This window comes from Phalacrocorax carbo, chromosome 7 (assembly GCF_963921805.1).
Source record: "Phalacrocorax carbo chromosome 7, bPhaCar2.1, whole genome shotgun sequence".
In the NCBI taxonomy this organism is placed as follows: Eukaryota; Metazoa; Chordata; class Aves; order Suliformes; family Phalacrocoracidae; genus Phalacrocorax; species Phalacrocorax carbo.
Window position 1 is genome coordinate 12,001,771 of NC_087519.1, and position 16,629 is coordinate 12,018,399.

General features: G+C 42.2%; 1 protein-coding gene across 2 annotated transcripts in view; it reads right to left on the minus strand.

Moving 5' to 3' along the window:
• TRPM7 (transient receptor potential cation channel subfamily M member 7) overlaps nucleotides 1-12,709 on the minus strand; it is a 58,722-nt gene extending 46,013 nt beyond the window's left edge. For both annotated transcript variants that reach the window (XM_064456331.1, XM_064456330.1), the window contains exon 1: nucleotides 12,581-12,709. In XM_064456331.1, coding sequence (XP_064312401.1) covers nucleotides 12,581-12,583 — 3 coding nt within the window. In that variant the 5' untranslated portion in view covers nucleotides 12,584-12,709. The remainder of the gene's footprint in view (nucleotides 1-12,580) is intronic.
• Between the last annotated feature and the right edge of the window lie 3,920 nt (nucleotides 12,710-16,629).

Below are 16,629 nucleotides of genomic sequence, written 5' to 3' on the forward strand. Positions count from 1 at the left end.
CAGTAAGAAAGGGCTCCTGTGACCAGCCAAATAATTAATCCTACCCTTGATTTGCTTCCAGTTTGTTCCCAGATGAAGAAAGCTCAGCTCTAGCAGCCACTATTCATAGACAGCATACAGGCTGCAAGTTTCACCTCACCTAATGCAAAGGTTATATTTCAGCTTTATTTGAGCTGCACATTTAAAGACGGTTCTGCCTTTCTGGTTCATGAAGTACATGAACATCTGATTAATGCATTATGTGCTGAAGCACATTACAACTACAAAAGCAAGCTGGAAGGGTGGATGTTGTTGGTCTTGCTCTACCACTGTTCCATTTACAAATCTGACTTATTTCTAGTGTTGTACAAAGAAAGGTACTTCGCTATCATCACAGCAAACATTTTGGTGCCTGCTGACTTAAGTAGGCTATTATTAACTCACTAAAGCAATGGAAACTTGTTATCACTAAGGGATTTTTGACATAGCTAGCCTTAGACGACCCTTTGAATATCTTTTTTAAAAAGAAAAAAAAACACTCCAAAAAACTCCAAAAAATCCTCCCAAAAAAACCCAAACTCAGAAAGCCTTATGCCTGCATTTAGATTATTACAAATCAATAATATTTCTCTGAATAGCATGGGTGAGAGGGAAGTGCAGTACAACATACTAGTGGGCATGTGAAATGCGTGACAGCACCAGACCACTGCTGAAGACCATGAAATTTCACATAACTTAGTTTTAGATGCAGTATCAGGGAAAACCAATTTCTTTTTATAATCAAAACTACTAACATTAGGAAAGAGGCCCTTCGACAAACACACTGTCAAAGAACTACCTGAAACAGATTTGTAATTTTGTTCACTTTAACAGCAAGTACCATAAAAAAAAAAAAAAAATCACTTTATAAGTTAAGCAAGTCATCTCAGACCAGAAAAGTAATATTAGACTGGTTCTAGGCTAGTATTAAAATATCAGCATTGGACCTGATGTCTGAGAGGGACAGAAGTTAGTCATACAACCCCTGAACTGCCTTCACTTCCTTGGCAAGGGGAATACGTGCATTACTCAGGATTGTGGAGGTGTGATGCAGCACATTTGTCTTAGCTCCTGTTCTCTGCATTCTCCCTACCTGTACACAGATGCACACCAATGTGCCAGTATTTTCTAGCTACAGTAGGGGAAGTGAACATTTTGGTCAACTCCCTACAGTGCCCAGAATTCTTGGGAGATTAGAATAGGATGCCGAAAGTCAGATGAGCTGGGAGGAAAACAAGCCAAAACAAGATTTTGCTATATTACAATTCAGCTCCTGTAGAATTACAGAGACTTAAGCATTTTTAAAATTCAGCTTACTAACAAAGAGCTCCTGAATTCAGTTACACTTTCCCTGCCCGTCAAGACAGAGAACTAGCTCTCCTAACACAGTTAGCTAGGTCTGCAGTTGCTCAAGAGTGCACGCTGACTACAGCCCTCATCTCAGGGCATAAGTAGCCTGACAGCATTCTAGAGACATCCATGTACCTAAACTCTTTATCAGAAGATAAAGTTCTCCACTAAAACTATTTAAGTAGGTTTTGTTTACTCTAGAAAGGTGCAAAGAAACTTAATTGGGTTTATTTAGGCAAATGTGAGAGCAGATAATTACTTTCTGAAATAATATATAATGCTTATTTAGGCACTTTTTAAAATTTCCTATCTCTGTTTTTGAGGGGAACAGTAGTTTGAGCTACTGTGTCTTATTTTGTTGATCTCCCATGAGGCTAGTTTCATATAGAAATTGAGCTCTCCATCACAACCTCATGCTGACTGCTGAAATATTATTATTTTACACCTATTTTCCCATTACCATTCAACCATCTTATTAGCAGGTTTTGAAAGTCTCAACTACATTCTTACATCCTTCTTCATGAATGTTCCTTTTAAATATTAGAGTCAGAGCTGTAAAATATACACAATGCAATCTATTGTGAGAGAGCTTAAAGTAATTCGTTTTACCTCCAAGTCAATGCTCAGTCTGCTAAAACATACCATTTTACTCCACCATTTACCAAAAGCACTACAAAGCTTCCTGTCACACCGTCCTTCACAGGCACACAGCATTGCTAACTAAGATACAAGCACAGACGTCCTAATGGCTAACTATGATTTAAACCCAGGTCTGGCTAGCTCTAATGCAAAGGGAAACAGAAGAATGTCTTTTGGTGTTTCTCTTATCCTAGTCTTACAAGGGTTGCCTCAGCGAGCTCGCGTCCCCAAGCTGAGTATTCAGATCTCAAATCAAAAGCACAAACTCTTACCAAACACTTGTATGGACTTGAAATACTCTGATTCATCAAGCTGGACAATATCAACTAAAAATCAGAATAGCCTGTGGGGAAAAAAAACTCCCACTTTGCTCTAACAGGGAAAACTAAACATATTTGATAAAAGGAAGATCATCTCGAGAAGAAAAAAATTTGAAATGTAAGAATGAGAACCATTCCAAATAACTGTTTGCTACCTGAAAAGTATAATGAAGCAATGCAGGTAGTTCCCTAGGACGTACAATTTACTGTCTCAATCTTATCTCTTAATTTTTGTTTATTGCACAGTGATACAGGTATCCTCTACTTAAGCAGATTAAAGAAACTACAGTTTTTCAGCTCTCCAACCAAACGTTGATGCAGAATTGCAGTTTACTCACAGAACTGAGCTACCTGCAGCACATCTATGGTAAATACCACAAGTCTAAGTAATCACTCAGAAATTAAATATATGATTTTTAGAAATAAAGTAACCTCTTTTTTCCCCCCATGTGGGGTGGGGGGAACAACTAATTAAATGATACTGAGAGATCACAACACCACTTGCACTTTGCAAATGTTTTCTGTTTATTATAATTTCCTCCAGCGTACCCACTTCCAGTAAAATTCACCAATGCTGAGTGGTATGTGGCACAAAGGCCTCCCTAAGCTGTACTAGACTTATACCTCGGGCTCCTCTCTGGCCTACTGGGGGAAAGGAGTGAAGACAGACTGTCATTCTAGAGAAACAAAAGAAAACAGTAAGGAAGTAAGAGGTCCTGATAACAGCAAAGCCAAGATATATAGGGGAAATATTTGCTTTAACAGATGCAATTCTTCAAATTATACAGTGAAGGTGCAGTCAGAGAAGACAAGCTGACCAAGTTACTCTGCGCTTCCACCTGTTCCCCTGCTACTTCCCTCCCACCAGCAGTTATGCACTAGTCCTTTGGTGAGTTGATTGAGCTCCCTAAACCAGCACAGTATTATTTCCAGGAAAAGAAGAGCAGGTAGCTTTGATGTCAGAATGAACCAATTCAGATGCAGACTGGGTAGAAAACTAAAGCACAGAAGAGAACCATATGGCCACGATCAAGGTGGGAACAAGGAAAGTAGAATATCCCCTTTGGTAGCAGTAAGACAGTGGGTTACCAAAACAGCTGAGCATACCGTCAAGGTACAAAATAATCTCCCAAAGCACACTTACTCTAGGCATCCAGGAAAAGACTACTGATCTGTCACACAAAAAGGCATTCTTTTTATGTACCTGTATCCTGATGTTCAGGAAGAAAAGGAAGCCAAGATGGTATTTCTTTATTTCTTGGAGAGCTGCCAACAAAGCAAGAACGTATTGCTTAAGGTCACATTTTAGGTGAGTAGATACCCTGAGTCTGAGAATAGCATCCATTCTCATCTGGCACTGAAGATGTTTTTTCCTAATTCACAGTATAATTAAAACCCAACTAACTCCTAATACATTAATTAGGAGAGATTTTTCATGTCCTACATTTAAGATCTTTACATGTCAGAAAAAAACTAAAAAAATCCAGTAATGACACCCAAGAGGATAGTCAAAAAGACTAACCATATCTTAGCAGTGCTAATTTTTCTACATCTTCTCTGCAGAGAAAAGAGCTGCTGTGAATCCCTCTGTCTCCACTGAGCAAGCCTAGGAACTCACTGCCTGATTAGCTTCTGCGAATAATCCTCCTGCTCTCTGCAAAGTCTACCTCTATTCTGCAGATTGTCTACATGCATGTGACCAGAAAACTTTTCTACAACCCGAAAACAGGATTTTTCTGAAGGCAGAAAAGCTTCAGTCTTTTACATTTTCTGTATCAGGAAGATAGTGCAGCCCAAAGACTATTTTATCATGTCCAGCAAAGTCCTATGATTATACTAGTACCAAATATTTCTCTCATGGGCTACAGAACACCAAGCACAACCAGACTGATGTATTCAAACAACAAACAACTGTTAGCAGCCTTCATTGCTGCAGAATGTTCACCTGTAACACTACCCGGCGGCCCAAACGCAGACAAGGGGTGCTGACTGTCTTCTGCCCTCTTTCCCTATATAAAAACCTAAAAAGACCACATTGTTTCACCAATGCAATTGAAACTATTATTGTTATTGAATTGAATTTAACAGTGAAGAGTCCCCAAATTCTACATACAGAGGTAGGATTTATATGGAAAAATGTATGCATAATAAACTGGGTTTTTCCTACAGCTGAAAACTTAAAAAGGATTTTTCTGCATAAAATTTTTATAAAAGAAACCAAGAATAAGACAGACCAATTGCTTAATGAGGCAAAGGCATAAATCCTCATCAAGAACATTTCTGAAGTTGGCACAAATTAAAAGGACAAAGGTTAGTTAAGGGGATATTTCTGCTTTTCAATGCCTCTGGCTGCAAAGCCAGTTAATGCCAGTTTAAGAGGTTAACGTCCACCCCAACCTCCACATCTTTGCTAGTGCCTCTCACACAGGCCAAGGTAAGTGCTCGCAGGGCTGCCCCATGCGCTAGTCTGCAGCGTAACCCCATGAACATTTTCAGCAGCACCATTAGTAAACTATAGCTTGTGACATTGGGAGGAGCAAGCCTCTTCCAACTAGTTCTGCATCCAGAGGCCTTGCAACACCAGATGATGCTAAGTTCCTAGAAAGTTGTCTAGGATATTTGTCAGCTATGGTATTGGTAATTCTTTGATCTACCATGAGCAGGAATTCCTTCAAGATCAATCACTCCAAACTTTTTGGCCAGAACATCACCCTCAACCATGTGCTTTTCTAATGCTTTCAGCTTAAGTTTTGTTAAATTTGCTGTTTAACAGAATCCTGCAAACTACAGTTTAGACAATACTGCAGCCAGGGAACACAGGAGAAACTGGTAAGCCTTTGACATTTAAAACATCATTAACTGCACCTACTCTTGTAGATTAGCTGATTTTTATAATTGAAGATAAAGTTGATTAACAGCTCTGTAATTACACAGCTGGTATTTTTACATTACAGTCATGTGTTGCTTAAGCACGTGCACAATTTAACCTATTCAGGTGACTGAAGTTATACCTGACTAAATACTTGCATGACCGCAGCAGCCACAGGGCCAGGCTTTGAAAGGAAGCTGAGATTTTTCAGACTGGCTCTAGCCACAAACTAGTATATTGTGTTGACCTTACTGCTCAAAGCCAATATAGATGAAATTTTAGCTATGTTGTACAACAGCACAACCATCTTTGAACCTGGTCACATGGCTGCTGTGCTGAGCTCTATCAGATACACTAGCAGAATGCAGCTTCACTTTCTCCTGCCCCAAAGGAACAGGTTCAGCTTCTTAAGTGAAACAGGGATGGGAATAGCACTGAAAAGCAAATAAGCAGCATGTTAATAACGCGGAGAAAAAAAGACCTAGCAATATTATGTTATGCAAGACAAGTTACCAGCAGTGGATCGTTTGCCAACAGAAATAACTTGATGGGAGGGGTGAATCTCCTCTTGACGGAGCTCAGTTCAAAGACAGGCTACAGCACAGCATATCTGGTAAAAAAACGTATCTTACACTTGGTAGCAGACATTCAGAAAAAAAGGTCAAGAAAACATCCTCTGTAAACAAGAGCTTTCATACTGAAGTATTCAAGAATAGCTACTACATGCCTGCTTTAAAATTACACAAAGTCTGCAATGCAGTTTGGTTTATGCTTTGAAGAGGCTATAGAACCTGACTTCTGATGGCACAGCTCTATCCACACCTGCACACAAGGCTGTAAGACTTAGAAAACACTCACATAGAATGGGTGATACATAGAGTAACACAGCATTGGCTAATGTGATGGCACAAGTCAACTCTCAAGCACCTCAGAGCAAGCTTCCAAACCAGCTTCACAGCTGATGTCAAGTTTGGGGTGCCGCAACCCCATTTTCCTAAGCCTCTGCACATGATCCCACCCCATCTCATACCAGCACCAGCATTTACGCAGTCACGTGGAGAGCCGATTCAGGGAAATTACCAACAACAGAATTAATCCTCAAAAAAAAAAAAAGGAGGTGATTAGATGTTTATTCAATTCAGATGCCCAAAACAGTGACTAAGCACAGAGGAATCACCAAAGGGACAGGCGGAAGGGTGACAGCCAGGGCTTAGATGAGTTTAAACTGGATTGCAACCACACCTTTAAGAGTAGTTTTGGCAGATTTAGGAGCGGCTAGTAAAGATGCTATGGACTTGAACATCAACCCTGCCTCGTATCTGAGATTATTACCCTGCAACACATAGACCTGCACTTCAAGCACTCCAGGTCAGTCTTGGGAACTATACTGTCAATGAAGTAACAGTGGAAAGACCTGGGCTGCTAAGTAATACTAGTTCTTAAAATGCCATGAGACTAGAGGTTTTTAGGCCATAAGTGCTTGTGCAATACAGTATTCCTAGCAGAGCAACTAGAAATTAATTTGCTGAAGGCATAAATGTAAATTTATTAAATTTAAATTTTAAAAGTCAAGTTTGTCAAGTCCACATTTCACAAAAACTGGTTACCACTCTGCAGTGTTAGGATTAGGAGGAGAAAAACTCCTATTAGGTATTAGGATACGAACTGTCAGCTAGGGACATCTTGCAAAATTCCACCCAACACAAGTCAGGGGACTACAAAGCAGAAACATTGTTTCTGTTCCTCTTTTAGCAAAGGTGACAAGAATCAGGTAGATAAGATTAGGAAAATAAGTACCTCTTTGAGTAGAGGTAAGTGGGAACAATGCACAAAACAAAGGCTGGTATTCGATTGCAATAACCATTGTGTTAACATTGACTGAGCTGTAACAGATACTTTCCCAGGCTTTGAAGATTACTGAGTTATATTATGGTGAAAGACTGAACACATAGATTAAATTAATTTAAGAGCTGTAACCTAGAAAGTATTCTCAAGCAGGAACTGTTAGTGTATGACACCAAAAATATACTGCAGTAATCACCCAAAAGGTTGTCAGTAAAAAATAACAAAAAAAATCCCACCCAAAAAAAAAACCAGCAAGCCAGAATTTAATACAAATATGCCAATTCTCAGAACCTGCATCTTTTTTTAATATATCCCATTTGATTAGTAGTAAACAATTAACGGAGTAATCCAATAGCACTGGGAGTCATCCACACCAAGCTGTAGGATCCATGACCAAAAAGTAAAAAGTCTGACCAAGCTGCCACAGACCTTGAAATAGCTCCAAAGCTCTCCAACTCAGAAAGAGGCCTCCCCAGATTGTTGCCATTACAATTACTTGCAGTAAATCTAGACATCCATAAGATTCACACGTGCATAATTTTCATATCTTGGCAAGCTATATGCACACATCTACCCATGCTCTTTGAAACTGAATATTCGCCAGTTGCCTGCTCTTTGCAAAACACATGACCATGAATTTAAACAAAATAAGCGCTTGAGGTTGGACCTATCTGAACAGAAACTACTGATCTCCATGGACAGGTTGAAGACGTAGCAATAAAGCTTTGCAGAGGGTTTACAATAGCTGTTGCTGAAGTTGGATCACCTTCTGAAAACATTAGCTGTCAAACGACAGAATACCAACTTCGTTACTGAATCAGACTGTAAAATTCTGATTTTGCAGCTGTCAGAAGTCAACAGATGTGTTAGCACACATATCACGTGCCATCCTCCTCCAGCTGAAATCAAATGAAATAGAGATGGGTTGGGATATACTAAGTCAGCAACTGCATGTTTGCCATACACGCATTTCAGAAAATCTGACAATAGAAAATGCGTGAAACAGCTTGAATTCAAATGAGTTTGTAAGAGTCTTTAGGAAAAAAATTTCATTGCTCTTGATAACATAAGTATTAAATAATCCATAACCTTGGTCCAACTTTTTTTTTTTTAAATCCTAAAACACAGAAATTGCCAGAATTAAGGTTTAATCCAAGCCTACCACCTCAGTAACATCTGAACTTTGCTTTAAGGGGAAAAAACTGAATAACTTATAAACCAAGTTCAATCCGCTCTAACATGATGTCACTTTGTTACCATACTTTAAAATCTCCTTGGCAATCAACACTACATTTGTCTTACAGACTATTCCTGCAACATCCTCATACCATATGTTGTCAAACCACTTTCCACAGTTATATATTCTAGTCCTTTCATAAGGCAGCTTTTCAGAACTATCAACACCTCAATCAGTGACACAGTTGTTTTTCTGACGGTATTTCCTATACGTTTAGAGCATTTTTTGCCCAATTCTTGGGAAGCAAAAAACCCAAATACAGTTAAGGATAACAACGTTATTTATGCCAGTTTCTTGTTTTTTAATTTTTATTTAATATTTCATTACCCTGTCAGAAATTCACTGGCATTTCCTTCTTGGAAAGAGCAGAGGGGTAAGAAGTTTCCCCTGCTCACCTAACAGTGATTAGACAACCTACTTCTGTGCAAGAATTACAGAGGCTGGGGAAAAAAAGAAACTCAAGCTATACTGTGATTCCAGCAAACCTGGTAGTTAAAGAAAGTGGCTCACGCCCCCACTTTAAAAACAGCTCACATCTACTCTACATGCTAAGCAAAACATAGGTGTAAAGAAGACTGAAAAAACCTCACCGCTGCTCACTGACTCTCTCTGTCAGTGTAATGGCTGTGATGGAGACTGGTCTCCAAAACACGGCTGCTTGGGTCCATGGTCCCATCCAGTCAGATGCAACAGTTCGGTGTGCCAGGAGATGATGGTCTAATGACTGGCTGCTACCAAAAAGGCAAGTCCCCTCCTGCACATCCTACCTCTTCTCTCATGCAGCAGCACTGATGCCCACCTAATCCTGTGCTCAGCCAGGTCAGGAAGTGAAATTTGCCAATACAACGGTTTTGGGGTTTACTTTCTGTTCTGTTAGATTAGCTTTCTATTACTTAAATTGTAGATGGTTTTTGTATTTCAAGTGAAAGAAAACCTAAGCTTAAAGTAATAAAAGTAACAGAAACCAAGGATTAGTTAGGTCATTTTTGGTATACGTTGTATCACAATATATTAACAGGACACCATTACATGTGCATTCTCATTATGTGAGTAAAAAAGATGGGATTAAATCAAATAAGGGACAGTAACAGGATCACAGAGAATACCATAAAGGCAAAATAAGGTTTCAGTCCAGGGAACACAAAGAAAGCATGCCACAAACTTTATTCAAGTTTTACCACAGGCCAAGTCAGTATCGCTGACTATTTTTTGTAGAAATAATCAAGCATATAGACTTACTTGTCAGAGGCCACCACTACTTGTCACTATCAGAGGTAAGAAGTGACATTATGTTTAATAATCATCTAAGCATCTTATCCAAATGCACACACAAAGTGAGATTATTCAGTAATATATCTGCTGAAAAAACAGCTGCCAGAATTTCAACCAGTGAAGCTACAATGCATCTAGACAGAATTATTCACTTCAGAAAAAAAAAAGAAAAGAAAACTACCTCAAAGACAAAAGTTCTGGAAAACATACGTATCGATTTTAGTGTCAGTTTGCCTTTAAAAATGTGGGACAGAAATAATCTTACTTGTTTCAGCAAATTAACGTGGCATGCAAATATTGCGGCCAAAGTAGACACATGGTTAACAGAAATAAGAAATTTCAAAAGAAATAAATATCTGTTTAAAAAAAAAAAAAGACAAAGATACATTTTTCAGGTTAAGTGCACTGACATGAGAAGTATAACTTCATTGTCCTGATTTTTCAAAGCATAAGCCACAATTTCAAAATCCAATCCCAAGCTTCAAATTTGGACTTGTTTCAGACAATATGCTGACAGTATCAGAAGTTTAGCAGAAGTGTCACTGCTAGTATAGGAGTTTAATACATAGTTAATTAGGCTAATCAGGGTCTTTCTGGGAAAGAAAATTAAACCTACTATGCAAAATCCAGTCAAGCACACAAATTGCAGAGTATAAAAGCATCTCCCTCCCTTCATACACACTTTTTGACAGGTCCTCTTAAAGATTTATTCACAATATAACTGGTGTAAAATTGACAAACCAATATAGCCAAACCCTACTGTATCAGCGTCGATTATTTAAGTTCAAATCAGTATCAGTTTGTTTAGAAAAGAATCATCTGTCATGACTGTCCACAAAAAGAGAACAGTTAACAGAAATGCACCTCATGAAGGGACATGAAAGAGAAGCAGGAAAAGTTTGGGTGTTGGTGCAAAGCTTCCAGGAAAGGGAAGCACAGCAAGTGGTAAAGATAACCGTGAGAAAAAGAGAGGAGTTTGGATGCTGCAATCTATCACCAGCAGAGCAGGGAAAGCAGGGCTGATGTGATAAGACAAAAAGGTAAGGTGGCAAGACTAGAGTTACACAGAGCCTCAAGGGACAAGAAGAGAAGTGAAAGTTTAAAACACAATAGAATACCTCTCTCCACGATATCCCACGTGGGGAGGTGGACGATCTGAGAGAGTATCTTTAAATATAAGTGAGGTAACTGTTAAGCATAACGTGATGATTCAAGGTGCCTTTGTATGACAAGTGAAAATCACCCTCCTGCTCCTGAGCTCAAGCAAGCCAAAAAAAAAAAAAAATCAAAGTAAAAGATCAGGAAACTAATGTACAAACAGTCCAAAACCAGCCTAAACACTTCCACATGCACAAAGGTTTTTTCCCCCCACTTTAAATAGCAAAGTCAGGAATGGCCTCATACCAGAAGGTATGAAGGATGATCTAGCAGACACTTATCTCACCCACACAGACACATTAAAAAAAAAGACTGAACTCCCAGAATGCCCACATTGAACAACTCAGTCTTTAGACTAATTCCTGATTTAATGTTGGACACTGTCCAGTAATTCAAAATTGCTAAACAGTCATGGAGCAGCAGGGAAATTTTTAGCAAAATGAACTTGCATGAAATGTCCTATATTCAACTCAGGCAAAACACCTGTAACACAGTGGTTGCAAAATATTTGATAAACACTGGGTAAGTATAAAACATTACAAAAGGTGCTACGTTGCCAGAAAAACTGCTGAGCCACAATCAGTTTACAAATCTATAATGGTTAAAACCAATTTGTACATTTCTGGGCTATGTCAGCACCCACAAAACACCAGAACTAAACTAAACTAAAAAAAAAAACAAACCACACTTCAGTCGAGAAGAGCAAGTACCACACAAGTGGGAGATGTCAAGCACTCGTTCAAGTCACAACGGAAGGTTGCACTTTCAGCTTCTTCCTAGCAGAGTGGCAGATTTGCAGATTCGAGAAAAAGACAGCCCACATTTCCACACAGTTCACAGATACAGTCAGAAATGGAAGCTCATGGGAACGAATCCCTGTGGTTTTGAACAATATGCCGTGAAATACAAGCACCTGACTAGGAGCTCAAGCAGGCTGTAGAAATCCACAGATTTACACTCCACACTTTGATTTCCAAAATTATTTGAAAGCACTTGATGCGATGGCTCATTAAATTCTGTAAATATCGGTTAAGAAATAAGTTTATAGGGATAAAGAAACAATTAGCACTCAGAAGAAGAAAGAACTGGAATTAAAACTGTGTTTTCTTTGTGGAAGCTCATACACCTCTTTGTAAGGGTTTATATACTCTCTTGTATACGACAGCGTGTAGAAATGGTAGAAAATAAATAGGCAGAAAGATTAGAAAGGAACAGCCACATACCGGAAAACTACACAGTCCAACGTGTAAGTTCTGGTGCTACGCAAACCCATGACGAGGGACTAGGGCAGACTCAGAGCACTAAATGAAAGGTCACGTTTCTAAGCGGTGAAGCCCCCTCCGCCGCAGGACCGGCTGCCCAGCGCGCTGCCGCGGGGCGCGCAGGGAGGCGCAGGCGGCAGGGCGGCGCTGGCCGGCCCCGCGGGCACCACGCGGGGAGGCTCCAGAAATGCCGGGAGGCGGCGGGAGCCTCGCCCCGGCGGCTCGGGTCAGCCTCGGCCCGGGAGCTGCGGAAGGGCAGGGCCCGCAGGGCGGTGGCGGCAGGGGTGACTGGGCGGGACGGACAGACGGGCCCCGCCGACTGCCGTTAGCGGTCGGGGCACCGCGCACCGACGGGCCCGAGGCGCCCGAGCCCGCGCCTCCCCTTCCGGCCCAGCGGTGACAGCTTGGCGGGATCCCTCCTGCCGCCGCCGGGGCACCCCGCGGAACAGCCGCCGCGGCAGAAGGCGAGCCCGGGCACCAGAGGGGCCGAGGCGGATCCAGGCGGCCGCGGCAGGCAGGACCGCAGCGGCCGGCTGGGACGGGTCTGAGCCAGTGGCCAGCGCCCCCGTCCCGTCCCTTCCCCGCGCCCCGCAGCCGCCGCCGCCCTCACCATTCTCCTCAGGGCCGGGCTGGGTCTCGGCGCCGACTCTGGCTCTCCTCGCGTCGGGCAGCTCCCGCTCGTGGTTCGGCGTCGGCGGTGGCGGGGCCTGTCTCCATCTATCGGGGCTGAGCTCGGCAGCAGCGGAGGGCTGGGTGGGGAGAAACCGGGTGAGGACAACGCTCCCGGGGCGACGGGGAGAGCGGGGCGAGGAGGACGGGGCTGGCTCCACTCCGCACCGGGACCCAGCGCTGGCGGCGGCAGCGGCCCGGCGGCCCTTTCTCATAATTGTGCGACTCGACCGGCGGAGAGCCGCGGCGCTGCCGCGTCAGCGCGCACCGCCCCCGGGAGGAGGGGGCCGCCGGGCGCGGCCCGCTACTGCCCTCCCTTTTGCCGGCCGGCCGGCAGGCATGAAGGCAGGCTGCCGCGCCGCTGCTCCCCTCAGGGCGGGGGCGGGACGACCGGCGAGGCGAGGGGGGCAGCCCCCGACAGCGCCCCCCAAGTACCCTGGCAAGGTGTAAATGGCAGCCGGAGGGCAGGCGCCCGTGACCCCGCGCGCTGCTGGTGAGGTAAATCCCGAAGAGGCGGTAAAAACAGCTTTCCGGGAATGAAACCAGTCTGGCTGGCACCGCGCGGTTCGAAGAGAAAGCTCGGCTGCCGAGGGCCCCGTCTCTCTGTAAAAGCACTGGTCCTGGCAGCGGGCTCGGCGGCGGCTTGGGGCAGCACGGGGCCTGGGCCCGGGCCCCCTCTTCCCACTCGAGGAAACGCCACTGCCGCCGGGTCGGTGGCGGTCCGTGGTCAGTCACGGGTAGCTGGTGCCTGGAGAAGGCCACCCGGCGTTATTCACTGTCGAAACTACATCACGGGGGACAGCGCTAGCTAAGGTTGGTTTGAGCTTCTCTTGCTGTCGTGCCATTAGCACTGTATCAAACATGCGTTGTGACACTGTCTGAGCAAAATTGGAGGAAAGTTTATTTTGAAGGAAGAAAGGAGGACATGTTTCTTCCACTTCAATCAGTTCTTTTCCCGATTTAGATTAGAAACTGTCCAGCGCAGAAACCTTGACTTTTTGTCAGCAAAACCTGAGAATCAGTATCACTAATAAAAAGTCTTGTAGAATAATTCCCACTACATGTTCCAATATTTATCTTTTGCAACAAACTGTATGTTAGGATAAACTTTAATTATTTCTGCCCTTAAGCTTGGCTCAAATTATTGGTGTTCCCTAAATATGAAAAACATCCAAAATGTACATCTAGTATTACTGCTATGCCGTTAATTTTTATTTAAGACAGAGGAAGTTAGCTCAGTGTTTCCTTTGCGATGAAAACATGGTCCAAAAGTGAGTTAAATCTGGCTCAAAGGTCCTGGTACAACTTCCAAAATACCAAAGCTGTACAAGAGTGGTAATTTTGTATAAACACAATCAGAACATTCACATTTATCTAAAACCTTTGATTTTTGTTATCAGGCCTTATCATTTGTCTGCACTGTTGTGACATTACTTTGAATGTCATATCATCTGTCTCCCCTTGCTGCAAAAAGTATGGTGTTGGGCTAAGCTGACAGGAACTGTGTGCCTGCACCTGAACTGCCAGTTTGCGCATCGGACAGTAAAAGAGCTCTGCACATACTCAGAGCAAAACACCGGTGAGCCTCAGCTTGACAGAAACAGTCTCTGAAGAGTCTGAGGCTCAATAACACTACTAAACTTACTAGACCCGCTCCAGTTATTAGAAAGGGATGATCAAAAATCAAACCAGGCACTAAAACAAAAGCAACAGAACTAGCAGATACTAGTTTAAACTGACCTGTAGCTATCAAGAAACAAAATGTCTTCTCATTAACAGCCATTCAGCAGGGCAGATCCTGTAGGAAATTCTGGTGGCAGAACCCATTTGCTGCAAATAATAGGTGCAAATTTGTGAAGACCAACACACCTGCAGGCTTTCAGGGAGTTGCTGCAGGGAATTCCTCAGCTGCAGGGGACCCCTAATGCTAGTTAACTTCAGAAGAATACGTGCTATTTTACATAGGTATGAAAATTAGGCTCCTAGGACTCTTAATTTCCATAGAATAGAAAATCCAGGCATTTCTAGGGAAAAGCTAAATAAATTCTGAATACAAGATCTCCCAGCTAACAGGCTAAATTCACTCTTGTTCCCACCTGGCTTCCCCTGTGCCAGTGCTAGTTCTTGGCTTACAGAGCAGGAACAGAAGCAGCAGTGGAAGCCTAGTAAGATTTTTCTGGAGATGGTTCAAGAACTTTCCAAAGGAAAGCAGAGAAAATGGGGGATTTCTGAATTCTTCAGCTAAGACTATAAAGCATTTCTGACAAACTACCACATTCCTGCTTCCTCCCTTCCTTTTTCCCTTTCTAATTAATCGAAACCTCCTCACATCCCACATGAAGTTCATGAGCAAGTCCTTCTATGACTAGGTCCCTCATGTCATACCGGTATTTGGGCTAGACTGACTTGATTCTCATGGTTATCATGTTGGCCTCTAAGTTACTAAGTAACCAAGGGCTAGAAGGAGCAAGGGAATTGGGAGAAAGTAGCTGGAGGCCAGCCTGGGCATGAGACTACTCTGGTACAAGCTATTGTTTTAGAACATGCTTAAGGTGAAGAATTTTCCATGCCTTTTTTCCTGTTGATCATGCAAAAATGTAGAGAGATTGACATCAAATTATTTGAGAGTTAAACTGTTTGTGATAAACTTAGATGGAAAGACAGCCCATTGTTTCACTGGAACAGCTTGTGAAGAACATGAAGGGAAAATGACTCATCAACATCCTCTCTGCCTCACTGTCAGGAGGAGCATCAGCCTTCAGAAAGAGCATTGTGGAAGGCGGGCAGGACATAGCACCATAGTGAAACACGTCCCCCTGACCTGGGACTGATGGCACATGGCACAAGGAAGTCACCTTATATCCTTTTCTTACATTGATCAGCCATACAGAACATGATGTGATCTGACCCTAAAAACTAGCAGCATTAGTCATCCAAAAAGAGTGAATTCTTGAACACTCAGATGCTAAATCTTGTTTTCATTGCTGTACCCCAACCTTAGAGGGCTAAGCAGTAGGATAAATATTTGTCACCCTAAATGTTACCTTCCAACCACACCAAATGTCAGCTAAAAATTCCTCTGGTATCTTTTTCCAAATCAACAACTGTCAGCTGTGAATTAGAAGGAAATAATGAAGCATTATTTTATACCTAATTGCATTTAAGGACCTTTAACCCAAAGCAAGGTTCTGTTATCTAAAATGGAATATAACTGGTTTGAACACAACTCCTTTGCTATGTGGTTCCCGTATCTCACTTTTATATCTCAAAGCAAACTATCAGTCTGCCACTGGCACTTTATGTTGAATAATTATTTGTTATGTAATCATCACCAGACCTAGTCAAATTGGTGATGTCAACCTTAATAGGTTTTACATCGCATTAAGCCAGCTGTAACTTGATCTCTCCGCAGTAAGTGCTAAAGGATTGTCAGAAACGTCTCTAAGGAAGCCCTTATCTCAATATTGCAATATCCAGTAGCCAGGATGAGGCTGTTTGATTGCTTGCTTACCCTCATGTAGATGAAATACTGATTCGTGCAGAAAGAAAAAATTAATATACAGCATTCCTCTTCATGGGAAATGAAATGAGTTACCATTAAATAAAAGTAATCTGGTTCTCACTTTTTTTTTTTTTGCTTGACTCTGTAATAAGTTTTACCAGAGATACACTCTGTTATTCCACAGCTGTTCTTTTGAAGTTGTTCAAAATACGTGCTGGAGTTTGTATAGTTAAATCGGATACAAATGCCAACTGATAAGGAGATCTAGTTAATATCCTACTTGAGGTCAAACAGATTCTATGTAGAAAACATTTTTGTCCTTTACTAAAGTCACCTTGGCAGAAGAGAGGTATTATCGATTCACTTTTCTTACTCTTTTAACAAGGGTGAATTCTCCTAAACCCTTACCCCACACCTCCCAGGTTTGTCCATGCCTGCTCTATCTAGGTAAATCAGCCGTATAGCCGTAGCGCAAGTGGCAACTCACC